This window comes from Acipenser ruthenus, chromosome 13 (assembly GCF_902713425.1).
Source record: "Acipenser ruthenus chromosome 13, fAciRut3.2 maternal haplotype, whole genome shotgun sequence".
Taxonomy (NCBI): Eukaryota; Metazoa; Chordata; class Actinopteri; order Acipenseriformes; family Acipenseridae; genus Acipenser; species Acipenser ruthenus.
Window position 1 is genome coordinate 21992985 of NC_081201.1, and position 27312 is coordinate 22020296.

The 27312-nt window shown below is 35.6% G+C and overlaps 1 protein-coding gene and 1 long non-coding RNA gene across 2 annotated transcripts in view; one reads left to right on the forward strand and one right to left on the reverse strand.

The window, feature by feature from the left end:
- Positions 1-9842, forward strand: part of LOC117418107 (shootin-1) — a 62426-nt gene extending 52584 nt beyond the window's left edge. The window contains 2 exon segments of the mRNA XM_034030711.3: positions 453-615; positions 8643-9842. Of these exon segments, the coding sequence (XP_033886602.3) occupies positions 453-615; positions 8643-8808 (329 nt within the window). The 3' untranslated portion in view covers positions 8809-9842.
- Positions 1-25395, reverse strand: part of LOC117418365 (uncharacterized) — a 51681-nt gene extending 26286 nt beyond the window's left edge. Inside the window, exons 1-12 of the long non-coding RNA XR_009330840.1 lie at positions 25120-25395; positions 24744-24872; positions 22983-23179; positions 22716-22867; positions 21653-21779; positions 21049-21218; positions 14327-14491; positions 13535-13622; positions 12430-12530; positions 11895-11986; positions 11362-11480; positions 2581-4022 (exon numbers count right to left, since the gene is read on the reverse strand). This is a non-coding gene — a long non-coding RNA (uncharacterized LOC117418365). The remainder of the gene's footprint in view (positions 1-2580; positions 4023-11361; positions 11481-11894; positions 11987-12429; positions 12531-13534; positions 13623-14326; positions 14492-21048; positions 21219-21652; positions 21780-22715; positions 22868-22982; positions 23180-24743; positions 24873-25119) is intronic.
- Positions 25396-27312: the final 1917 nt, after the last annotated feature.

Sequence of the window (27312 nt, forward strand, 5' to 3'; positions counted from 1 at the left end):
TGCTTCAAATGTTTCTGTCTCTTGTCTTTCAATCTTTCAGGTTTGCGGCTTAAAGCCGACTCTGTGTCATCTACATGTTTTTAATATGTATATCCAACAGAAATAAATAGTAGGAATAAATTGTAGAAATAAAGTACCCACTTAAGTGATATAGAACTGAAGTATCATGAGTTTAAAGAATCATCCTCTGATTTTGTATATAAAGTACCAAAACAGAACAGTAATCAGTTCACTCCTATTACAAGCATTTCAACTTCTAACTAGGATTTCTTCATTTCGATGTTAAGTTGGACCTATCCAGCATTTGTCATTTGGTAAACTAAATTTGCAAAAGGTGTTCATGTTTTTTTTTATTTATTTATTTATTTTTTTTAAAAAAATGCTTTTCTAAAAAGCATTCTTTCATGCTGAGGCACCAACTCGATATATGTTTCATTTCCTTGATGTTTAAGGTTCAGAGTCTAAGCCTTTGCAAAGCATAGTGTCTGATATAATGAGGAGCAAGAAGCAGCCAGGCAGGGGAGAGCTCAGCAGTGCGACCTGCCCCCCAACACCTGAAGACAGGTGTGATCCAGGGAGAGGAGACACAAGCCAGGGGGCTCCACTCACTATTCCGTAAGTACTCGACCTGCTAACTTTTCAAATTATACGGTATCTATGCATTTACAGTGACAAATACTATATTGCCTAGATCTTAATTCTGTCATACTGTTTTGTTTTGGGGGTTTTTTTCTGTTCTGTGTGGTTCTAATTTCTGTTGCTGAAATATGGGCCTGTTTTATGTTCTGTTTTACGTTCTGTTTTCTCCCGGTGGTATAATAAAAGGTCAGTTAATGTTCCAAGTGGTTTCATACTAGTTTCATAACATTTACATTGTTTTTCTTGTAAAAAAAATAAAGAAATCATGCCTACAGTGTTGTATTTACTGTTAATAACACAACTAATAACAACACTGTTGTACCAGAAAATATTTCCCATTTTTTACTTTTATCCTTTCTATGTGACCTGCTGTAACTAGCACCATTCAACATAGCACTCCTTTGCAAAGTTAATACTCACATTCCTTTTCATGGGACTAGTAAGAGATCCTTCACTTGTACTCCTTGGGGAAGGGGAAGTGGGAAGGGGTCCACATCAACCAGTACTTATAAACTCATTTCAACATTAAATAAATTGAAAAATATTATTAAGAAATTATCATTAAATTTATTAAGGTTCTTGCAGGGTAAGGGTTTTCTTAAATGTACTGTACCCAGTTCAGGCCCTGTGCTCACAAATGTGGACATCAAATTATGTGTTATAAAATAACTCTTGTGTATAATGTTGAAAATAAGTTTATGTAGCCTGTGTAAAAAGGAATGTTTTTTTGTTTTGTTTTAAATAGCATTTATAGGGGGCTCCCGAGTGGCGCATCCAGTAAAAGCACTTGCGTAGAGTGCAGGATGCGCCCTCTAGTCTGGACGTCGCGAGTTCGAGTCCAGGCTGTTCCTTTGTTGACCGACGACGGGAGCTCCTAGGGGGCGGCGCTCAATTGGCTGAGTGCCGCCTGGGGGGGGGAGGGCTAGGTCGGCCAGGGTGTCCTCGGACCAGCGGCCCCTGTAGTCTGGCCGGGCGCCTGCGGGCTTGTCTGTAAGCTGCCTAAGAGCTGCATTGTCCTCTGATGCGGTAGATCTTGGGTGGCTGCATGGTGAGTCCGCAGTGTGAAAAAAAGCGGTTGGCTGACAGCACACGCTTCGGAGGACAGAGTGTGTTCGTCTTCGCCCTCCCAAGTCAGCGCAGGGGTGGTAGCGGTGAGCTGAGCATAATAAAATAATTAGCCATTCCAAATTGGGAGAAAATAATAAAAATAATTGGCAACGACTAAATTTATAAAAAGAAAAAATAGCATTTCTAAAAATTATCTTGTTAATGCTTTGAGAGAATAAACAAATAAACCTCAGTTTTAAAATATTTATTAACGGCTGTAACAGGACAGCGTTGTGGTATTATTTACAATTATTATTATAGTATTGTTTACAACGGCAAACTGGGTTACAATAATTAAAATGGGGTTTTAAATAACGTATTAAGTTATTTATTATTATTATTATTATTATTATTATTATTATTATTATTATTATTAATTAGTCCTATATCATATGCTTTTATCCAAGCGACTTACTGAAAATAGGGGGTGAACTATGCATCAACAACTGCTGCTGCCAAGTCACTTACAATAGGACCTCAGTTTTACATCTCACCTGAAGTAGAACACGTTCCTTAAAACAGGCCTTAAAGTTGTACAAGGAACCGCGTTTAGTGCAGGTATATACGGTTGAAGCAGCAGCAGTATTAATTATTTAGTGCCTCATACAATTTACTTGTTTAAGAACTTCTTAGCTTCAAGAATGGAGAAAGCTTGTGTAACACTAACTGGTAAGTCAAGCAGTTTCTGATGAAGCAGAGTACACAGAACGCTAAATTATAGATGAAAATGGTAAACTTCCACCCAGCCATATTTAGCAAGATTGTAGGCCACTGCCGCTATATGATCTGCCACTGTAGACCATTAAAGTTCATATCATTTTCTAAATTTCTTACCTTCTAATATCCTAATACAGGGGTTTTCACCCCTGGGGTTGCTTCTAAGGGTCATCGGGGGTGCACAGGACTACTGCAAAAAAAAATGAAACTCAAGGTAAATAATGCATCTTGAATCGATTTTGTTAACAGTATTATATATTCTCTCTAAACCATTGTGCATAAATATGTCATTTTTGTTTAGCAGCTCAAAGTGAGCCACAGATGAAAAAAAAACAAGATTTCCACTCTGATATGGGTAGGTGAAGCAGGGGTCTGGTGATTCTGCCTATGGAGAGCACTCTGTGTTGCTCATTAATGTTGTTGTTTTCAACTTGTCGTATAATTGAATACTAATCAGTGAGGCACAATATTTTGGTATTTTTAGAAGTATAAATGGTCCGGTAAACATAAATAATAATCACAACACTCACACTTTATTTGTTAGGCGCGGTTGCATTTTTAGTAACAGCAATAGGGCTGCTTGAAATGGGCACAAGAGTACAGAAAGTGCAAAGCGACAAAGTTATACCAAATCCCTTTGGATCATTTTTATATTGGCTTTAATTAAAACGTTTATCAGTGTTAGTTATTATTGTTTTATCTTGAGGTTAATGTTTTTGATACTGTAAGCAAAAACATAATTCTGCTGAGATGGGAAGTAAATGGTAACATCATGAACATTTACAGTGCAGCCTATTTTGTATTATTTATTATAACTTTGCTGAATAGAAAGCATATATACAAGTGTTTCCAAAAAAATTCCCAAATACTATCTTTCAGTTCTGTGCATCCAAAGACATGTCATTAAAATATTTAAGAATTAAGCCTACTGTTTGGTAATCTGTCCTAAAGCAGCAGTTTGTCAGTCGCAAACTGTTGACATAAGTTATAGATTAAATAAACGAGGGAAAAAAGAAATGTGTAATCAGAGTATTCTACCTTTTATTGCAACTGTAGTACCATTCAGTCGAGTGAAAATTGTAAAGGGGTACTTGAGTTGAAACCTCCAGACAGAAAGGGTACAGTTTCAAAAAAAGGTTGAAAACCCCTGTCCTAATATATTTGTTTTGTACAATTATCAATTGCTGTTTCTGCTTAGGTGATTGCTTACCAGGATTATTAAATTGTGTATTTGTTTCAACTAAGGGAACTGCTTCTAAAAAGATTCCTACAATATTTAGAAAATTATAATAAGGGTGTGCCTCTTTTTAAACTTTTTCATTTGCTAAGTAACAAATCGCCCTTTAAAATAGACACCTTTTTAAGGAGAGATCTGTTTACCAGATCCCTATATTCAGCTCCAGCACCTCAGGGGTTAAGCCTGCCTCAGGTAGAGTGTGTGTTTCAATTGAATTGAATTCAAGATCACTGTGTTTCCTAACAATGCCCTGTCCTTGTCAAAATGACTTAGCTTGGTTTTGAGTTTCCTCACACGGATGTCAGGTAATTTTGTCCTCTTTCTGAAAGAAAAAGGGAAGTTAGTAACAGGAATCAGATTGGAGGTGCATTGTGCTTTGCGCTAATTGAAGCTTTAAGTTTCCTGTTCCGTCCAGACAAAATCACATGCACGCCTCACTTTAAAAGGGGTTAAGCAGATTAGAGAGGAAATTCGATACAGATTCTCCTTGTCTAAATGTTATTTTCTCCATACTGATTTTTTGGTTTACTGCAGTTAACCTCCTGAAAAAAAGGATAAGAGACAAAATAGGGGGGGCTTAATTTTGCAGCACTCCTGGATATTTAATCTAATCAGAGTTGATGTTACAGCAGCTTCTCTTCCCTGACCTTTAGTAAATATCAAATAAGCCACAAAATGTCAAAGGCAGGAAAACACTCTTTAAACCTCCTTTATCTGCGCCTAAATGTATTTTACAGCCAATTTGCCTTCGACAATGTGCCTGTATATTGTGGCCAATAGGAAGGACAATGTGGATAGCGTGAGGTGAGGTGTTTCTCAGAAAGCTTTCATTGTCTAATCTAAGGATTGTGTTTTTACTTAACTTTCTCATGGTGGTGAAAGATGAGGTTAATTGACCTTTACAGGGGAGCTAGACACCATTTTATTTGAGAACTCTACAAGGATAAACCGTAAATAAAGGAAATTAATATGGTTCTGGGTTTTTTTGTTGTTTTTTTAGACAGATTGTTGCAAAATCAATGTAGGACAATGTTGGAAATTTGAACAAGAATAATTTTGTGTTCCACATTTTTCACAGATGAATAATTTAGAACATACAATCTACAATCAGTCAAAACATGATTTGGACAACTACAAGCCCTGATATTAAACATCTGGATTGTTTATTTCTGGTATATTAACTTTAACAGGTGCTTTTTTCCTATCTGAAGAAAATGATAACATGGAGTAAAAATCCCTAAATGATTTATTGGGACTAAAAATGATTAAGTTTTAATATCCATAATTTTATTATTTTAAGTTGGTCTAAGCCATTAGTAAATTGTATAATGTAATGAATAAATATTATTTTAAAATTATCCAAATTCTATTTTTGTATTACTTTCAGGTAATTTCTAACTAGCTTCAATTGTATTTAATAATACAATTAAAATAAACAAAATACAAGTACCTTATGGTAATGTACAAGCCAGGCAAACCAAGAGAGGGGTTTGTTTTTTCATTACAAATAGGCAGCCCTTTTGTGACAAGTTAATACCATCTTCACTGTATAAAAATGCATCTTCAAAATGATATTCAATTCGGTGCCTAATGTTATAGGAACGCACACCCATACTTGGCAATTGTTTCATTATCATATTTATTTTCAGTGCTTTTCCTACCTGACCTCTAGTGACCATAGAGGACATCAGGAAAACACTCTCCAGCCCTCCTTTATCTGCGCACTGAATTTATTTTACAGCAATGTGCCCTCGACAATGTGTCTGTATATTGGGGACAATTAGGGGAACAATGTTTTTTTGTGAAGTGAAGTTTTTCAGTATAACACATATACAAAGCAATTGTTCTGTCATCATGTTTCTTTTCAAAGGAGTGGCGTATAAAATTGGTATTAAATAGTACATACATGTAAAATAAGTCAATAACTGTATAATGAATTAACTAAAGAAAGGTTAACTCATTTTGATAAAGCAGTAAAGCTGGCCCCACTGCAGCAGTAAACCATACAACCATATGTGCCTGTGAAATAGTTTTCATTATTATGTAGAAGTATTATTATTAGTTTATTTAGCAGACGCCTTTATCCAAGGCCACTTACAGAGACTAGGGTGTGTGAACTATGCATCAGCTGCACAGTCACTTACAACTACGTCTCACCCGAAAGACGGAGCACAAGGAGGTTAAGTGACTTGCTTAGGGTCACACAATGAGTCAGTGGCTGAGGTGGGGTTTGAACCGGGGGATCTCCTGGTTACAAGCCCTTTTCTTTAACCACTGGACCACACAGCCTCCTCAAAGAAACATGTAAAATGGTTCCAGACTTCTTTGTAACACTTCTTAGTAATTGTTAAAATATTACAAACCTAACGCAATGCCGAACACTCGCCCTGGATAAGGGCATCTGCTAAGAAATAAATAATAATAATAATAATAATTATCAGACACTAAAGGCTCACTAATGTAAACAAAAAAAAAGCCTTCTTACTTTTCGAATGCATTAGTCCGCCACAACAAAAATCGAGAAGTCCTGTGAAATTAGAGGCCAATGAAAACTACACTACGGGCAGCATTTTGCATTTACTAGTACTGGCCTTTTTATATTAATTTATATGTATTTCAGAGCAGCTGGGATACCATCAGGGATCACAGTGGAAACTTTGGAATAATCAGCAATTAGGAAGTACCTACAGACGACTGTTGAGTTCCACAGGAAACACTTCATTTACGGGATTTGTTAGGCATTTCATTTATTTTCAAAACACCATAATTGCCTAGCAGGGTGCCATTTCTCTGAGCACTGGAGTGGCCTACTTGTTTGCACCCTCATGAATCACCCCACACAGGCATCGCTTTGTAGCTTCCTAGATCCCCTCCACTTTCAGCACTGAACCAGCAGGCTGTAATAGAAGGGGACAATACAGTTCCAGGACCAAAGGTTTAGGAAACAGGTGCTGGCAAGCTATCCACCATATAAATACTGATCCTTCAACTGATATGGTGGTCGTTTACCCGTGTTTTATTTTAGAAACAATTCATTTAACAAAAGTTGAGAGAATTCTCCCCCCAATCTGAATTGTCTTTCTTTGTTTAGGCCTATTGTTTAAACAGTGCTAATGTATGTGCAGTTTTAATTGCTGGAATTAATCTGTGGGTTTAAGTATAAAACAGTACGCACACATGGAGGATCCTCGTTCATCTTTAGGTTAACAATTTGTATTAAATCAATTTATTGGATTCGACCTAGGTACAATCTGAAAGGTCAAGAGGAGGCTATAATTAACATTAGGAGAAGTGAGAATTCGAGGCAGTTATTGCCATCACCGTGTGTAACAGATAGATGAACATGATCACTACACAAGGGTCCATCTTTTGAAAGAGGATCAATGAAAATTTTAACATTTGCAATTTAATCTGCAGGATTCATTTTTCTCTTTGATTTTACAAAACAAAACGTCAAAATGATTAGATTCCCCTTCTCCCATCCCTTTTTATTTACTTGACCTAAAACAGTTATTCTTCATTTACAACAGTTAAAATGTTTAGCTATCGTCTGCTGATTGTATTTAACTTTTAAAGATATTTATAAAAAGGGAAAAGAATAATATAATTAAGTCGAATGTGTTCCCATTTTAGCTAGTTCAAATTTAGCTGAGTGAATGTGTGAAAGAGAACAATCAAAACTGAACAAATAATAATTATCCATTGCAGTTATCTCAGCTGGAATCTAATTTAGATAGATATACGCTAAGATTTCCTGCTTTGTCTGATCGGGAGGATGGAAAAGTTCCAAAGGCTCCTGGGGTGAAGTCTTGTATGTAAGGTGTGTCTGAAATGTTTTGCCCATGCAAGGATGGGTAAACATTTTCTTTCGGGCTCCTCAGGTTTTTTTTTTGGTTTTTTTTTACGGAAAGAACTGCATTGAAGGCGCTGCCTAATCTGATGATCTTCTCCAATTAAAGGATTTTCTCCCCATTCCACTGGTAATCTAAGCACATCTGAATTATCCCACGACACTGCAGGAGCCAGCTCAGACACAGCGAGACACAATGAGCAAGGATTGCAGTGTATGCTTTGACATGGGCAATTAACCTTCAAGCACTGAGTTATTAGAATAAGCAAAGTGCTCTAATAAATAAAATAATACATTTCTGAAATCTTTGTAGGTTTAAGCCATACATGAACTACAAACACTCAATGGTTTACTAATATAAGCATCTTTCAAATATATCTGATCTGGATATTATATTACATTAGAAAGAAGCTTAAGTGGTGACAAGCAGACATGACTTCCTCAGGAGTTTACTACAACTACATTGTGGTAATGTACTGTATATCTGGAATATATCAATACTGTCCAGCAACTTACTTACAGTACATGCAAACCTTCTAAATTAAAATTAAGTGAATTACCCAGAGTGTGATAAGCAAGTAAGCACATTTGCTTAAATAAGCAAATAATAATTGCCCCTGACATTGACAAAGAGACAGTTTTGAAAGACCTAGATGGTGTTGCACACCAAACCCAGTGAGTTTGATGCAGTGTAATTTCTGTGACTGTGCTTTGCATAGTCTTACATATTTTAGTTGAGATCGACACAAAGCAGTTCATTTCGAGTGCATTTAAGAGGGAAAGAGACAAAACACATTCTTATGTTATCATGCACACAATTATATATATTTTCTTAAATAATTAAAATGTTGCCAGGTATAATTCAATAAATACACTGCTAATTGCTGCTTGCAATATTGACTGCATCATAATGGCAATTAAAATAGTGTAAGTAACAGTGGTGAGATGTTGGAATGTGATGTCAATTATCAGCAGGGATCCCAAGAATAACTACATCTCAGGGATCTGATGTTATTTTTATCACAAAAGTCGAACACTGCTAATAACAATTGGGAGTTAATTTCAGTCAATGTCTTTTTTTATTGTTTTTAGTGCACAAAACGATTCCCAAATGACACAGGACAGTGAGGGAGGACCGTCGCACACAGACCTGCCAATGAATCTCAATGAGAAAAACAACTATGCTTGTGACAAGATCGCCAGCTTTAAGAAAAGCCCACTCCATGAGGGACCTGCAGAATCAAACAGCAGCTGCTGATCTTCATAAAAATGATGCATTCTTTATAGATCTGTGGGTGTCTGTGTGTGTGTATTTACATAATGCAAGAGGCAGTCAAATGGTTGGGATTATTGCCTAGCTGACAATGTGGTTTCTTGAGTTTTCATTTAATTGTTTGAACTGATGCATTTTACAGTAGTTGTCAAGTAAACAGTATTGTTTAACACAAGGGTTAATACCTGACCTGAACCCAAGTGACCTCAGATTGTTGTTTTAAAATGTATTAACATCCTGTTTTTCTGCAATAAGAGAAAAAATAAATTCGCAAAAAAAATAATAATAATAAAATCAGTTTTCTATGATTAGAAAACAAAGGCAGTCAGTTTTAATTATATTTCATATATTTCCATATTTTATCTTTTAAATCAGTTGTGATTGAAATAATCTGAAAAGATGTTACAAACTGAATATATCAAATAACATGTAATGCAATTATTGTAGCCTCATTTAGTCTGTATGTTGGCATAAGGGGACTGTTTGTGTCATCTTTAGTAAATATTTAAACAAAGAGTTGCATGAGTAAAAGTTAGTTGTAAGGTTTGAAATTAACAAACAGAAAGTGTAACAAAGCTCTTGATTTACGATATGCTTGGTATAACTGTAATGCCCACAGTATGTCTTCTGGCACAAAAAGTCATTAGACATTGAGTCGTGTACAAAGGTAAGTACTGCTAACTACATTCTCACGAGTAAAGAAAGTCAGCAAAACAGAACACTGGCTCATGAACACAGTTGTATATGTGTTTTCTGTCTGTTTAAATTACTTAAAAGAAATGGTTAACAATTGATTGTTAATTGGGTGAAAAGCAACAGTGCAAATCGATTCAAGCCATTGTAATTTTGTCTTGATTCTTTTGTAGTCCTCTAAACACAAAATTAATCTTTACAACTTGTGGTGCTGCACTATAACAAGAAATGTACAGAAAGTAATGATATGTAATTTAATATGCACTGTATTTGTCATGCAATCAAGTCTTATTTGGAATACAGTGACAAATAAAATAATAATCAAAGTATTTTTGTTGTGTTTTATTGTTTTGCATTGTTGTTGTTCATTAATTGTTCTTTAAGTTTTATAATAGAGTTCCTTTGTTATTTCATAGCTCATGTTACAGTAGTTGTACTGTACTATACTTTGTAAGGACCTTCTCTAATTCACTACCCTCAATATTTTTAAAGCATCAGATAGTGAAAGAACAATGGACCTTACACAATAGATGGTTGACTCCAAAGGGACATTTAATCTTTTCAGATCTATGAGCAAAAATGCCAGCGCTACCTTGTCTAAGTATTCCAAACTGCAGCCTTTATGACAACACACAACACTTTTAAATGTTTTAGTTTTTTTGTTTTTTTTAATGCCACAAGTCTATAGAGGCCTATTTTATATTTGTTATTTTTATTATTGTTGAGCTATTTTTTAAACTATATTTTTCTTTGTCAAAATCAGCTACAAAATATATAAATATAAACAGCATAATGAACAATAACTGGTGTATTGATCCTTGATAGGTCACAGTAACTGGTGGTGGCTATGTTGTTTCAAACTCCTGGTATGATACATACGATTTTAATCTATATTAACATAAGCATGAGAAGTATACCAAATTCTGATGACACAGTAAGTCAGGAAATTCAAGTTTACAAAAACTAAAATTATTTGATTTATTACAAAAAAATGGCAAAAGTAAAAGACTAAAAATAAGTTACTACTCTTTTTTTTTCTTGCACAAATACATTACTTGTGGTTCTGAATTAAGCTTGGGATAGGGGATCGGCTTCCGTTTCTTCAGTTAGAACAGGGAATTCATGTTTTTCTGCAGGCCCTGTAGACAACAATATAGAGAATCAAATAGAACTAAAGGTGCACACAACACTGAACACTGCAAACCTTTGTATCTGTTTCCAGAACCGTGTTTCCTTTTATTCCTGGATAACACTGCAGTTTTTTGAGACAACTCTGTTTATCGTTCTGACCTCGCCTTTTGTTTGCGTGATTTCCTATTCCCCTTCGATAATTCTTCTATAACAAAATATGTTATATTTGGCTTACAGCAGGTTTGAATTCAAGATATATGTATACATCTACAGAGTTATCCAGAATAGAAAATATTAGGACACAACGTATTTAGAATAAGTACGATTTTTTTTTATAAATTGGAAACTTTTTTTATGGATGCCAAATGTAATCTCTTTTTTTTAATTTATTTACTTTTATTTCTAACTATTAAATTGTCTGAGGAATCTTTTGATTGGCAATTATGTTGCTCGGCACAGGCTATTTGCAGAAAAAAGATTAACTCATTGTTTCATAATGGTGCGATGCCCTTGTATTTTAGGTGCAATTTGGTGGCCAATTAACAGAACCAATGTACATTTTGCCAGATCCTTTCCTTATGATTCCTGACACAACGTTTCTTTTATTAAGTCTTTAGAAATCCATTCTCCCCAGCTGAGCAATTTCTGTCACTTTTCCTTGGCCTTTGTCTCTTATGTTCTACCAGTTGAAAAGAAAGAAAAAAGAAGCCATACCCAATGCTCCCTGCTGGGCCAATTCATCCTCTATAGAAAGCAGGCGGCAGTATTTAGTCACCCCGCTCGCCACGACACAGACCTCCCAGTTTGATAAACCTGGCTCCCACTCCTACAGCCTGAAGGTATGAAAACATGTCACACTCTGGGATTTCTTTATGATGGGAAAATGTCAAGAGATGTGAAACAAAAAAAGGACTGAAATATTACATATACAAAATCTCATATGTGCTTTATTTAAGTTTAAATTTTCAAAGTGTAAAGTGCTGATTATCCTCTCCTGTACTGTAAATCAGCTATATGGTCTGCTCTCTTAGGGCCTAGTCTCTCTGCTGGACGAGTGAAGCTGGCACAGAAAGCGTCAAGCAAAGAACAAAAAGATTTTTTCAGTGCAACAAGGGGGACAAGAAGTTTTTAATGGCATCTGTGTACAATACTGGAAAGAATTCCCGATGCAGGAACTATTAGAAAACTTCAGAAATGTATATAAGATTATTATTTTACATTACGTTATTGCTAGAAAGATCACTCACAGGATTCTGGTGCACAATACAGCCAAGATCTGCTAGGGAATCATCAGAAGATTCTCCATCTGTAGTTCCAAACGCAGTAATACGCTTCTGATCTGAAATAGATTATTCTTTAGATTTCTCTAAGATGTTTAGCGAGAAAGAACTGAAGTTATACAGGAGTACACATAACAAAAATGGCATGAGAATTGCAGATCCTCAGATAGGCTTGATAACTTGGCACAGACAGGATGCTAACCTGTATCCCTGACTTTATGACTCACCCTGCACACCTAATGGTTATGTCTTTACCAGGTGAGCTACTCTGGGAACTCTAGTCAAGCTGTGACTTCAACATTGTACAACCAGCAAGAACATATGAATTAACTCAGAGCAGTGTGTTCTCAATTTTGGTCTGCAGGTATTAGTCCCCCAAGTACAAGAAAAAGAAGCAGCCTGGGGAATTTCATATATTTCTCTAATGTTCAGATAACTTTCAGAAAAATTGAAAGTTTAAGTGCACAAGGATATCATTGATTTTAAAAATCTGATCACTAACCTCTCATGCGCCTGTTGATTCAGTCATGTCTAAGACAGTTGTCTGATTGGTCTGTTTCAAGATTACAATGCTGAACCCAGGCACTGTCAGATCCTCCTCCACTAGAAGTGAACGGATTGGTTTTGAGGTTGTTTCAGCAAGCAGATAACATTTGGAGCACACAGCAATGTATAGCTTGTTCCACTGCTGTTTGTCCTGTTTCAATCACGTAGACATATAGTTATGTCTTCATCAACCAAGTTTAAAATCGTATTATCAGCACATTTTATCCTAAAACTACAGTAGCTTTACGCAATTGTCAGTTAACAAGGGTAACCTTTCTAAAACAGAAACCTTATTTTAAATGGTTTTACTTTATTAATGGACTCATTGTGTATTATAATGCTGTAAATCCACAAAGGGGATCTGATGGAGAAATGAAAAAACCAAGAGCTATCTGGCATATTTGGGATCATCTGAATTCACAAACCTTTAAGGCATGCGATGTTTAAATACCTATACTACTAATTTCCGATTACAGAATACAAAAATAACATTGTTTAACTCTTAGTTTACAATTTGGGAAGTATATGCCATTTTGGGCTAATTTGTCGAATTTTGCTTCTATATAGTACACACTTTTAATTATTTCAAAATCGCACAGCATGTATGGGGTTAAAGTTTTGATTACATACACTTTTTTTGAATGCATGCACATTTTCTTGATTGCTATTAAAGAAACCAGCTACACTCAAGAACTTGAATAACTATCAAAGTTTATTTAATCAATCAAATAAATAGTCAAACTAACTTTAAATAACTCATTAGTTAAAGCTTTGTGAATAGGGTGCATTATTACAATATTAGGCATAGCTAGTGGTTAGTGTTTTTCATTCATTTACAGTTTTATAAAATTCCCTTTGTTACATAGCTGAGGGATATCTGATTCTGACTCATTAGAGTATTAATGTAAATTACATAAAATGCTTTTTATTTATGTAACATATTCAATTACCTGTAGTGTCAGTTTTACAACTGCTGATATCAATGCTTAAGGTCCAAGTGGAGTGAAAAACAAATGCTAACACTAATGGGAAAAACAGACACTGAAGTGTCATTGATTTACCTCTTTCCTCAAGGGATCTATCAGAGCAATAACGGCTGGGTAGCGGCTTCTTCAGTATTCCGGTCATCACTTCATATTTGCCTTTTTGCTGTTGCATAAAAGAAGCAGCAATAAAAAATAAAAAGCGTTGCCCATGGCACAGTGAGTGCATTATGCCACTGTGCCAGCTCATTATATCTGTACCTGTCAAATACATAGATCTAAAAAAAATAAATAAAGAAAACCCTCAACCTAATTTACTTATGTCAGCATACTGCCTCTGATCTATATATATATATATATACTATGTGGGACTGCAGGTCTGCTGTGAAATGAAGCAAAGCGTGGTTCAGGCAGGGAACTCGCTTTTAATCAGTCAATCAAATCAAGCTTATTAAGCATTAATAACCAGACAATTGTCAATCGAAATAGCAGTACCTTACAGCTAACAATGTAATTACTTGTCCAATGATCGACAGGGAACGGATTCAGCAGCCTAAGATGTTTTAGAATATATAGATTAATATGTTACACTGTGGGCAGGCAAATCCTCCGCAACATTTTTAAAAGCATCAGGAAAATCAGGCAAAGATTTTCAGTCTGGCTTTAAAAATGTTGACTGTTCCAGCACTCCCAGTAATGTTATGCCTAAAAGAAAAAAAATAGGTTTGCTGTGTGGGCAAAGCTATCTCTAAGTTACTGTCAAGATGCTGTTGGTTTTCTGTTTCATATTATATCATTATAAGCTGGTCAATTCCCCTTTATGGATATATTAACTATTACTGCACTATACTTGTACTGCTCTTTACTTACATAATCCATTAGCGTATGTGCAGCACAATTTATTGCTAAATATAAATCTTCTCCGACTGTAAGTTGAAGAGTCTTGGCAGCTTCTCGAACGAGATCCGAAGGCTGTTCAAGTCATTCAAATCCTATCACTAAGGCACCCAGATCAGACACTGTTTTCAGGATAGGCTGTAAATGGAATAGGAAAAGGGAATCTCATGAATGTAGGATTGTTATATAGTTTAAAATAGGTTCTGTTTAATTTCCTTTAGTGTAAAGTTGAATAATATATTGCACTTTATAAGCACTAACAGATTTATTTTAATTACCTACAAAGTAGCAGATCATAATACCTTAAATGTTTTTTTTGCAAACCTCATTTCATTTTATTGTATTTTTATTATATGTTTTGGTGTTAGTTTTCAGCAGACCTTCTAATTTGAGAGATATGCTGGTACATTCAGATCTACACACTACTGTTCATAGAATATTTTTTTATAGAATTCCTGATGGGAATTATAAAAGCGGTCGTTGTGCCCAATGTAATTTTACACATAAATGTACTTCCTTTTGTCAACCATCATCTGGTAAAAAAAAATTCTATAAAGGGTATAATAACATGTAACACACAAAACTATATATATATATATATATGATCAAATGACCATGTGGCCTAGCCTATGTGGGAAAAACTATGAGATGCCTAAAAATTAGGATTACTGAACACAGGAGCAGCATACGTAGTAAAGATTTGCAAAGTCCGGTGGCTGCACATTTCTTGAAAGAAAACAATAATATTGCATGTCTTACATATATAGGTATTGAACATCTTCAGGTTCTTGGAGGGGGGGGAGATTTAAATAGGCTGTTACTGCGAAGAGAAACTTTTTGGATTTACTATTTACAAACAATGTTCTTAATGAGGAATTCGATATTAAACCTTTTCTGTAAATTCCTCTCATTTGACTAAAATGATTTAGCTCTTTGTAAATATAATACTCTTGCTGGTTATGTAAAATGTAGAACATATGCAAAATAATTTCATGTATAGATTCTAGTATATTTGTTACTTGTATTGCATAGATAAATGAGGACGGTTCTGGTGGTTATTTATTTATTTATATACTGAGAAATATAATGAGATTAACACTTGCCGTTTTCTCTCTGGTCTTGATTATGATGTGATGTTGTTGATTATTTATCTGTAATGAGTTGATATATATTGGTAATAGCTATCAATTTATTTTTTTATCATGTTGATTATGTCTGTTATTTATTTTTTTTGTGATGTCGATCTGATAAAGATACAGCGCTTGTTCGTTTCTAAAGATAAAATATTATTACAAAAATCATGAGATTTATGAAATATTATATAACACTGATCTTTACATATATATATATATATATAAAATATGTTGTGAAGACTGTTCTTAATGAGACAAAGTATTATTAACAATGTTGACCTGCCTTTGAAAAAAATGTAACACCGTAGTCTGATTTAATTTTCCTTTGTCTTTGATATAATGTGTTTGCTCACCTGTATCTAATGGACGCCAATTAATGGTCTATTTAAGACAAACTTGCTGCAACATTATCTCATATACTGATGAAGATCTTTTGTAGATCAAAAAGTTGATTTTACCTGATGGCATGGTGTTTTTAAACTAAATAAAAGATGTGGAGCATTCTATCTTTTTACTTGTTTGAACTAATTTGTGCCCTGTACCTTTTTCATGAATGGATGTGCGAATAAACACTTTTGATTTCTGAATATATAAATTAGCCCATCACCCCAGCAGGACTATTATAGGGTTAAAGACTGGCTGTATGTAGATCTGCCACTTTTTAGATCATTAAACTCATTTGGCAAAATGTTTGGATAATGTTAACTTTCTGACTATTAACTACATTTAAAGCATGGCAATGCATATAGTATATAAAGCTGTTTACTCATGTTGTGAAAACTAATAATAATTAAGTGCCAAATCTGTTTGGTTAAAGTTAAGACAAGACTTAAACATTAATTAGTTCTAGTGGCAAACATAATTTTATAATAATTTTTTCTTTCCCCTGTTGATGCTGTATCCATCAATCAGAAGTTCTTGCAGTATGTTAAAACTCTGAGAAGTAGAATAGTAGTTGTTATTATTATTGCCTTAGCTATTACAAGCAATTGATGAAGAAAGCACCGGCACAGGTACTTGCTAGTTTAAAAAAAGTCTGTCCTTCATTGTGTAATGCATTAAGCACTGAGTCTAATAAAAGTTTAAGAAACATCACACAACAATGGCTGGGTTTACATGCATGTGAAAATCGACTCTACACTCATGACTGTGTGACGTTGTCATGCGAAAACATCATGAAACCACAAAAGAATGTCCTTTGGTCAGCGCAACTTTAAGGGCGGCATCAATCTCTTTCTCAAGATAAAAATAGCTGTAAAACCCCACGTAAACCGGAGCAGGAATCGTGCTTGTGTCTCATGAGATTTCAGCAGTCAAGATCCTGTTTAACTGGTAGAATCTCACGTTATTCCTCAACAAAGCCGTACCAAACCACACACACACACAAGAACGAACGCAAAAGATGCAAATGATTAATAGGCTAAACCTCTCATATAGCCTATTATTAATGTTTGTATAAATGCATGTTGTTAAGCACAACCAACCGAACTTTTAGCATCATATTATTATTACTATTATTATTAGTAGTAGTAGTAGTTGTAGTAGTAGTATGTTCTTTCTATAATTCTTTTAAGATGTCCCAGGAACAACCGAGTTCCACCTCTTCTTCCACCGTACAGAACTGGAATGAATTGTTAGCATCAATTGGCATATTGTGCAATAAGTAATGGATATAGTTAACAAACAACATAAATGTACCATATAGCTTTAAATAAAGACTTTTGTTTGAATGTTTATAATATTACAAGACATCCACGTTTTATTATGTGTGTGTGTGTGTGTGTGTGTTTGTGTGTGTTAAGCGGATTCTGCGCCTGGCACTTCTACCACAGCTGCAGACCAGCAGCCACTGGCTTCTCGGAACAGAGGCAGGGTATAGGGACCGGCAGATGTGTACAGGAACATTAGGATGCTCAGCCTGGTACTCCGCCTATAGAACTGTCAGTGCATGAAGCTGCTCAGGAACCTCATATGTATTTTAACATATCCCCCTGTTCTCAATCTTATATTCATATAGGCCTATGGATCATACAGTTTGTTATTGTATTGTAGTGTAACCTCCCGTGTTCCCACATTTTCTACATACATTCATAGACTAATTAAATAAAACTTTTAGATTTTATGCATATCTGTTTTTTAAGTAGTAAAACTTAGTAAAAGTTTTATTTTACATACTTTTATGTGTGTGTGTGTCTGTGTTGGAAACGTAACGAAACACAAACAAGTAATGCATTATAATTTGGAATGTGCACGACAACAAGTTACTTATTTTCTCTTGTTAATTTTTTTAAATCTTTATGGCAATGCATGAAGCTCTTCTCACGATATTCAGAGTCGTTCTTTTCCTAATTACTAGGCAGACACGGACATTTAAATATCCCTTCCCCTAAATGACTATGAACTGAGGAATCTGCATTGGTACGGACGACTATTTTTCCTAAATCTGATCAGCATAGCAACGCATTTCCTGAAAAGTACGGCAAAACCTTTGTGAGGAAAACTGTCAGACATGTCCATGTAAACGCCGTCATTGACATTTGTATGGCCTTTGTGTTGTTTTTCCAATAAATACATATATGCAAATAAAATAAGAATGCATTTGAGCTCTATCTGCATGCTGTACCACTGCAAAACCTGCCTACCCCAAAAAGCAGAGCTGGATTGTATTGGAGCCTTTTACAGCACCGGAAACTCTCCCTGGATTGCATTAGCCAATTCTATCAAGATAGATGCATGCTGCATTCCAGGGTGATTCCCCAGCAGTGGTTTATCCCAGCAGGGTTTCAGTTGATCAAATCTACACCAAGGTACCACGGTGTTAAAAAAAAAAACCACTCACTCATTGGTGTCATTACACTTTTTAACAGTTAACAGCTACAGAGTTTCAGTGAACAGTGACACAAAAAGTATTCTACCAGCCCTGCTGGTTTGTGAAGCTTGAGAGTCCAACCATTTGTTGCCCATTTTACCCTTCCTCAGAAAGAAAAATCAACATCTCTTCAAATAAACAAACCACCTCACAAGAGCAGTGCTACCCCAAAACGTATATCTATTCTCTAGGAAGGAGGAATGACTTGGGGTGGGAACTGTATTTACCCATTAGCCCAACTCAACCGTTTTCTAAATATCTTGCCAACCATGAATAATCAATCGTCTTTAATAGGCAAGACTTCCCACTAATGCAGTGGCATCACACATATTGTTTCTGCATTGGTGACTGCAAAGTCAGGTTTCAAACTGAATGTGGTAGCAGGGAGGGACTTGTTTTAATGATTTAAATGTTTTGACCAACTGAGTAGACCTATATCAAATCAATAAAAATAAAATTGTAAGTCTGGGGGATGGGGTGGTGGTAGATTTTTTCGTAGTTTTGTTTTGCTCCATAACCGTAACAAAACTGAAAACAATCAATGCCTTTTTAGTTGTTTCTCACTAGTTTTGTAACATGTTGTGACGGGTACGCCTGCCCCTATATTTATTTGTACTGGTTTTGTATTTGTATTATTATTATTATTATTATTATTATTATTATTATTATTTTTAAAATGTATTGTTTTGCATTTGTTAAAATCAATGTTTTGTTATTGTTTGGCAGCATGGATGGGGTTAAATCCTCATCCCTCTAAACTTGTGAGGAATGTGGGCATCTCCAAATGAATTAGTGATTACCAATTTGGAGATTATTATTATTATTATTATTTATTTCTTAGCAGACGCCCTTATCCAGGGCGACTTACAATTGTTACAAGGTATCACATTATACATTATTTCACATTATACAGATATCACATTATTTTTTACATACAATTACCCATTTATACAGTTGGGTTTTTACTGGAACAATCTAGGTAAAGTACCTTGCTCAAGGGTACAACAGCAGTGTCCCCCACTGGGGATTGAACCCACAACCCTCCGGTCAAGAGTCCAGAGCCCTAACCACTACTCCACACAGAGATGGCCACATATATAAAAGTGCAGCAGCCACTCATAAGGTTGGAGAGGGTTAAGAGGAGTGAGAGAGAGATTTGTTTTGGCCATCGTGCGTTTTTGTTTTGTTAAAGTGTTTTGTTTCTGTTTATTGGATTTATTTAATAAATATGCACCCAGCGCTTCACCTGTGCCTCTGTTTATTTCCTGGTCTGTGACGTCACCACCCAGCCATCCGTGACACATGAACAGTTTTTTTTTCTTTTACAAATTGTAGAAAAGACCTTGATCAGCCTGTCATATTGATGCCAAATGCATACTCGTCAAAAAGCTTAGTAATCATGTGTACTCTGATGAGAATGCCAAAATATTTTACCTGTATAAAGGTTAGCCCAGGTTTTGGGATCACAATCACTTCCTTCGTTAGATTCAGTTTACCAGTTTACCAATGATATCAGTAATGATATCATTGGTATGGGCATCTGAAAGTCTTTCATAGTTTGCTAAAAGAAAACAAACAATACAATACACAAATATATAATATTCACTTTGTGTGTGCTGTTCCATATCATCATAATTAGCGTGCAATCTACATTTATATTATATCAGGTAACTAAAAAGGATGTGACAAAAAGACTTGAAATATCTTATATATAGTGCTCCCCAGGGATCAGTTTGATGTGCCATTTCCTTAGGATATATTCAGAAAATGTAAGGATATGTGTAAACAGCCAGTTCCATATTCTATTATTATCTAGTGTGTGTCACTGACTTTCTGCTTAGTCAGGGAATTTATCTTAATAGAATTCTCAAAGTTTTTGCACATTGACTTGGAGGTAAAATATCTGAACCAACATTAGTACTAAAAACATATCTGCTTACATAATAATAATAATAATAATAATAATAATAATAATAATAATAATAATAATAATAATAATAATAATAATAATAATAGCATTGATCCCCTGAAGATGCAGGCATATTTAATAATACTAGCAGCAGTGGTGGTCATGTTTCAAACTTTGCACAATTTTAAATTACCTGCCGCTTAGATTGCCTGTGGTTGAAAAAGGATGGTATGTTAGGTCACATGCATGTCTATTGTGGATACCCACAAAATAAAGACATGTTGCAATACATCAGGATTAGGAGCAGCCCATTAAAATAATCGACAATTGTGTAAAAATATCTTGCCCTTTCTGCACATAGCTCCAAAACGTAGTGTGTATTGAACAAAAGGCTTGTGAAGAAGTCTGTCTGCTACCATTAAACTCCATTTTGGCCCATTATCTGCATTGTCATGGCTATGACGTACCTGTTGGCATGACTGCCTCATCAGCACTGAGAAAGCTGTGTGTACTTCTGAAGTACCAAGTAACACTGAAAACTGTATGGAAATGATCCAGCAAAACAGCTAAGACATTGAAACAACTTTAGAACCTACATTGTCTTTTCGTGACCTTCTGTGCTCGATTCTCTAAGATGTCTTTACTATCTAAGAACCACAGCATGGTTCAAACCAAATACATAAATAAATAAATACAATAAACAAATAAATAAATAAATAAATGACTACCTCTAGAATACTTAAGCCATAATTAGATATAATTTAAATAATCCATAGATATTTACCTGTTAATGATTTATTACGAAAATATGCTGGAAAATAGGAATGCTACTCAATTTGGCAGCAGCTTTTCAGACAGTCAGTGACACTGATCCTACTGCCATGCTACCCGGCAACACTGGGTCTTGTGGTTCAGCTGGAGGGATGGGCTTCTCTGGAACACTAGTCTTTTTGCCTGGAAAGACACCAGACCCAAAATTATTGGTATGTTTACCTTTAAACACAATTAATGTACTTTTTAAACATTATTTTCATTGTTAATCAGAGTCTGAAGCATGAATTACTAATGCATTAAAACATAAATGAATTACATATTTTAAAATGACCTGAGGGTGAAGGGTGGAACACATTAGCCTATTTTAATGACAGAAACAGCAATGGATATGGTAATGCTGTTGTCCTTAATGTGATTGTAGCTAACAAAATAACTATTTCAGACTGAGTCCTTCCATTCATTATATACCTAGTTCTTTGTCCAGTTTTGAAAGAAAGACATGTTTTAATAAACTTGTATTTTTATTTTTAAACCTGATATATGGTACTACACTTGGTTAAAGAAATCTCTGTTTGCAAGCCAAGCTTTCACTTGCACTTTCTTGGTCTTTTTACCTGGAGGGTGAAATTGTCCCCACCCCCAATGGCTTCTTTGCTGTCATTATCCAACCAGCCGCTTCCCCTGTTGACTGATATACTTGAAGACAGTACCAGGCTTGGAGTGCAAGTGGAAACAGATAACCTGAGAATAAGACATAGAAACTGAGAGATTCCTTTAACCTACATCTGTGTTATAACATGTTTCTTTCAAAACTGTACCTATTTAGCTAATGGAAATGCAAAAAAGGTAAGATTTATTAAATTACCTTAGCTACAATTACATTAAACTCCAATGAAGATATTGCGCTACAATATTATTTATGTTATTTAGTGTTCCTAGAAGGGGGTCAATGAATTGCCCCAGCAAGGTTAAACTACAGACAGAGTGGAGACATTGTGTTTCACGTCTGTTTCAATAAAGAAGATTTATCTAAATCTATTATTTTTGTTGTATATTTGAATAAGTTAGAATAGTTAAATTATAGCCACTGTTTGCCTTTATCCTCCATTGATCAATGAGCTGAATTATGTCAATTGATATATGATCGGAATATAACCCTCAGCCTGTGATTCGTGACTTAATTTACCTCAGGCTGCACTGACTTTTCTGCTACTCCTTAATTCCGCTTTCAGTCAATTAGCCATGACACAGAGTCACACATTAGTCTTTATTCCTAACACGAGAGAGGTAAACAATGAGTGCCGGTGGTATTTTTAATGTGCATGCCTGGAAAACTATTTTCTGTAGCATTATACTTGAAACTTGGTTAGGCAACCTGGCGTTAACGTTGGTCCTAAGGGGAAAATGGCCTAGCTTTGACCTGATTTATTGATGTCCTCCATGGGTTATGCAGATGGATTTTGTGTTCTGTAGCAACAGATACTTCTCCACAAACAAATCATATTTTATCCACGAAGGACATTGTCAAACCACATGCCATTTTTCTCAGGTTGTCTAGCCAAGTCTTAAAGTACAATGCTCAAAGTTTATTCTGTATGAACAAATTTTTAGTTTTCCAGAAATCTCATTTTTCAAGTTTTTCACTCATCCTTTATAAATGTAAACTCCATGTCTGACCTTTGCCACAGGCCCGTTTCTCTTTTTTATTTGCAGCAGAAGGCTGAGGTGGAGGCAGTGGCTCAGGCTCCACAGCCAACATCAGCTTTTGTTGTTTCCTTTCCTCCTCCATTCGCTCCTGCTTTTCTGCAACATGCACTTGAAAACAATTACTGGAACAGAAAAACAAGAAATTCACATGGAATTGCACTTCATATGGACAGAATTTGTGTCTCAGAAATCTCTGCCTTTCTCTCAAGTACAACAGATGAAAAGTTCAGCGTGTACCTTAGCAATGTATCTGCTTTTAACTGATCAGCTGGTTCATGCCCCCTCAACAATGCTGCCAGTGGCTCATTGATCCATTGCAAAGCTATCGAGACAGATTCCTTTCTTTTAGTATCATCCATCTCCCAAGCTTCGGGCAAACCATAATTGGGTCCGGGTGGTTCACAGTTACTGGATATTGCTGCTGAGCAGATACTCTAAAAACAGAAAAGTGTGTTACTGTTTCAGCAGTATAGGACACAACTGAGGGAGCGGGAAATGGATTGACTGAATTGATTTCGCATGGACTCATTGTGGAGTAATTGCCAGGCCACTGGACAAGGTCCTTTACAGTTGACCAACAAGTTTGTCAGCAACATAAATCCCTGGTCACCTTGTAAATACAAAACTAGCACCATGATGACCTACATCCAATGTATGCAAAAGCCAAATTGTATGCATGGCGAGGCCCCTACATATATCACAAATAGTTCTCATGTGTAGAGATAGACGTACAGACAGGTACCTTACCTTACCATACATATAACCTCCATATTCTGAGACCCTCAATAATTTGTGCTAATGAATCGAGACCTTTTGTTTTTTAAAAGCCTTACCATTTTTCTACCCATCCAGCTGATTTAAAGTGAAGAATACAAGTTAATTAAAAAAATAATAATTATCTCCCCTGTGGTACACCACTAACATTGTGCCCCACTACCATACATGATAAGGATCAGGAAATGCACTCTATAACCTACTCTTTGACGCTACTGCAGTTTGCACTGTTTATTATACTGTACTTTTACAATGATCGATTTTATCTCTATATTTACCTTTATATTTTATTGTATTGTATTGATTTATGTATCTATAGACTTTTTTAACTGATTAATTGTTATTCATTGTGTTTTGTAATGTTGATTTGTGTTTGATTGTTTTGTTTTCTACAGTGTCTTGAGACACCTAGGTGTGAAAGGCGCTATAATAAATTATTATTATTATTATTATTATTATTATTATTATTATTATTATTATTATTATTAGCATTATTATTATTATTATCATGGCTGAATAGGGACTGTAACTGTTCTGATTAGGTTTTCCATGACATAGTACATCTTGGGTCAGGCACAGATTTAGTATTTAGATTACAGTATTGAAGAGCATATAGATACCTATACAGGGATACCAAGATATTTAGAAAGCAAGCAGTCTTAGGATTCTGGTCTTGCCAGTTGCGCGTTCCCATTGTCTATATTGGAATACACATGATATCTGGTTATACACTAGGTGGAAGAAATCTCTGTCTGCAAACCATGCTTTCAGAGAGCATTGCACTTTTATCGGTCATTTCACCAGTGTCTCCATCCCTTCAATAGCTTTTTGCCTGTCATCAACCAACGCACTGCTTCCCTTACTGACTGACATGGCTTCAGCATAACATGCTTTGGACCCAAAAGACACATTGAGAATTAGGAAGTGGTTTTTTTTTTTTTTTTTACTTACTTTATGTAGTACTATAATAATGCTATAACATGTGTTTCTTACTAAACTCTACCTTTGAGACTTACGTTGCAAATGTACAAGACGAGACTGGTGGAATTATTTTGTTAGCTACACTGTCTCTCATTCATTTGTGCAAGAAATAATAGAATCTGTTCACGGATAGACTCGCTAGTAACCAATGAGCTGGTGTTAGAATAGGGTTTACTGTATCTATGCTGTAATATAAATGTACTGTGCTGTACAGTACACAAAGAATTGACATTGAACTAGTACCTTTTTGTTGTTTTCAACTGTACACAGTACTTTCACTTGGACAGCTGTCTGGCCTTTCCCATCATACACTTATTTTCCCACTAGATTGGTTATCCGTGGAGGCTTGGAAAAATTGGAAAAGTAATTTGCCTAAAAAAAATGAACAATAAAAGATTTTAAAAAACAAATAAAAAATACCCACAAAGAATACCGTACTTGGTATTAAAACAAAAACAAAACTAAAAAAAAATGCTGAATAAACCTAATAAATATTTTTAGTCTTGTCCAGTGCTTCTAGAAAAATTTACCTGAACGGTAACTTATACAAAAACTCCAAAAAGCAGTTGATAAAGTGACTAAATAATAAATAACAAAACAGATAAGAGTTCTCGCATACCAAATACCCGTACACATCATCAGTTTTTTTTGTAAAACATTGAATTCAGCACATCTATTTTCTGGGGCACTCCGTTTGTTGTGTAATATTCTGCAGCTCTGTGCTTCAATTCAAAAAAATCCCGAACGTGTTTCGAAACATGGCTGTTACTGTTTAAAAATCCACTGTATGACATGACTGAGCTGCTGTTGTTGTTTCCCCCTACGTCTCATAAATAATGCAATGGGGTTAACAACTTTAAACGTATTAATCACCGCGAGATAATACAAATAAAAAGTTCCAACTGGATACATTTCCTGCGTCTGGTGGTTGCTGGGCAACGCGGAGGCACTTGCAGTAACGCGAGATCTTGACAATGCCATGCTCTGCACAGTACCAGATTAAGGCAAGATTTTATCTAGTATCTATTTATTTGTTGTATAACATAATCAAAGAATGTGTATGTAAACAAAAATAAAAGCATTTTCTAAGCATTTTTCCCCACATCAACCGTTCGTAAAGCACGCAGGATAATATAACAATAGGCCCTACACTCATTTAAATCCTCTTGAAAAAGCATATGAAGCGAGTCAGAGAGTGTGTGTATGTGTTGCCCTACGTTTGTGAGTTGGGGTGAAGAGATGTGGATTGAGAGTGTTGGAGCTGTCCAGGGTATTGTAGCGTGCACGGGGGAAGGCAGCAGCAGGGCTGGTAGGTGACGTAATCACACACAGGGACATAGACCCGATATATGCAGACCCGAGATATGCTCCTTGCAAAGGAGCTGGCTTTTTTGTACAGCGGTATCGGCGTTATGCTTTAGTGCGAGATGTGCCGGGTTCACGCCCGCCCTCCGCCTGCTTGTGGATTGCCTCGCTCTGTGTGATGCGCCTGCCTGCATTAACCGAGATCGCTACAGTATTTACGCTTTCTCTATTGATGGAAGGCACCTTGCATACACAAACGTTGTTCTGCTCGGTGTAGCCATCAATCTGACAGAACTGTCTCCCTGCCAAATACTCAAAATGTCCTTTCTCACTCCACATTGAATGACGTAGTGTAATAATACTTGGCAAATAAACTCTTGGAGTTTAACACGTCATGTATTAATTCTGTCATGTTGGGCACAGCAGCATCTTTGCAGTGTGAAATACACATGCCGGTATAACGCTTGCATGCCCCCCCATAGCTACAAGCAGTGAACTCGTGAACCTGGCAGGTTTTAAGGAATACGTCAGTTTATGTCCTTAGATAAAACTGTGTTTGAGAAATGCTATGTCCTTAGATAAAACTGTGTGTGAGAAATGCAGACTTTTTGATGGTGTAAGCAGTAGAGACTAATACTGTTCGTGTAACATGAGAAACATATGCGTACAATATTACGAATGCATCCCACAAAAAAAAAAAAAAAAAAAAAACATGGTAATTAACATAATAGGAGGGATGATTATCTCGTAGTATATAGGCCTACTGTCATAGGCATAATTTACATGGGGGACATAATTTCAGATAGAATAATCTGTATGCATGCATCAGCTACAGAAACACACACACACACACGCGCACACACACACACACACACACACACACACACACACACACATTTCTTAAACCAAAGTTACGCCACTGCCTACTGTATTATTAGTAAATTATTATTAGTGAAACGTCAAATATATCTAACTGCTAAAACTGAAAAACGTGACTTTTAATAATGATTTCAAATTGTCAAAATATGTTTTTTCATTAAAAGCGCTGTTTTAGAAAATTATTTTGTTTATTTCTACTATAGATGTGACGTTGTTATAATTAGTCATCTTTTTTTAGTGATGCTAAAATAGTCTCGGATCAAAATGGATTGTACTTTAATGTAGGTTATCATATGTGGACAAAACAAAAACATGAATCGATTAAAATACACGCCACAAAAGACAGATTCATTTTCTCTTTCTTATTCTTCATACGGGTTCAGGAATCCTCCGTTCCAATTTCCCCCTTATCATCAGCCTGCAAATATTGATATAGGCCTATAGATCATTTGTCAATACACTGCAGTTCTAATCAGCTCACGTTTATACTAATTAGTCTATATGCTCACCTAGTTAGCGTACTGCACACATTATTTTAATTGGCAACTTCGGTTTAGAATGGAGGTTGTCGCCTGGACACGCGCACGCCTCACTGAACGGCACAAAGGCGAGTGCCAGGTGCGCCCAG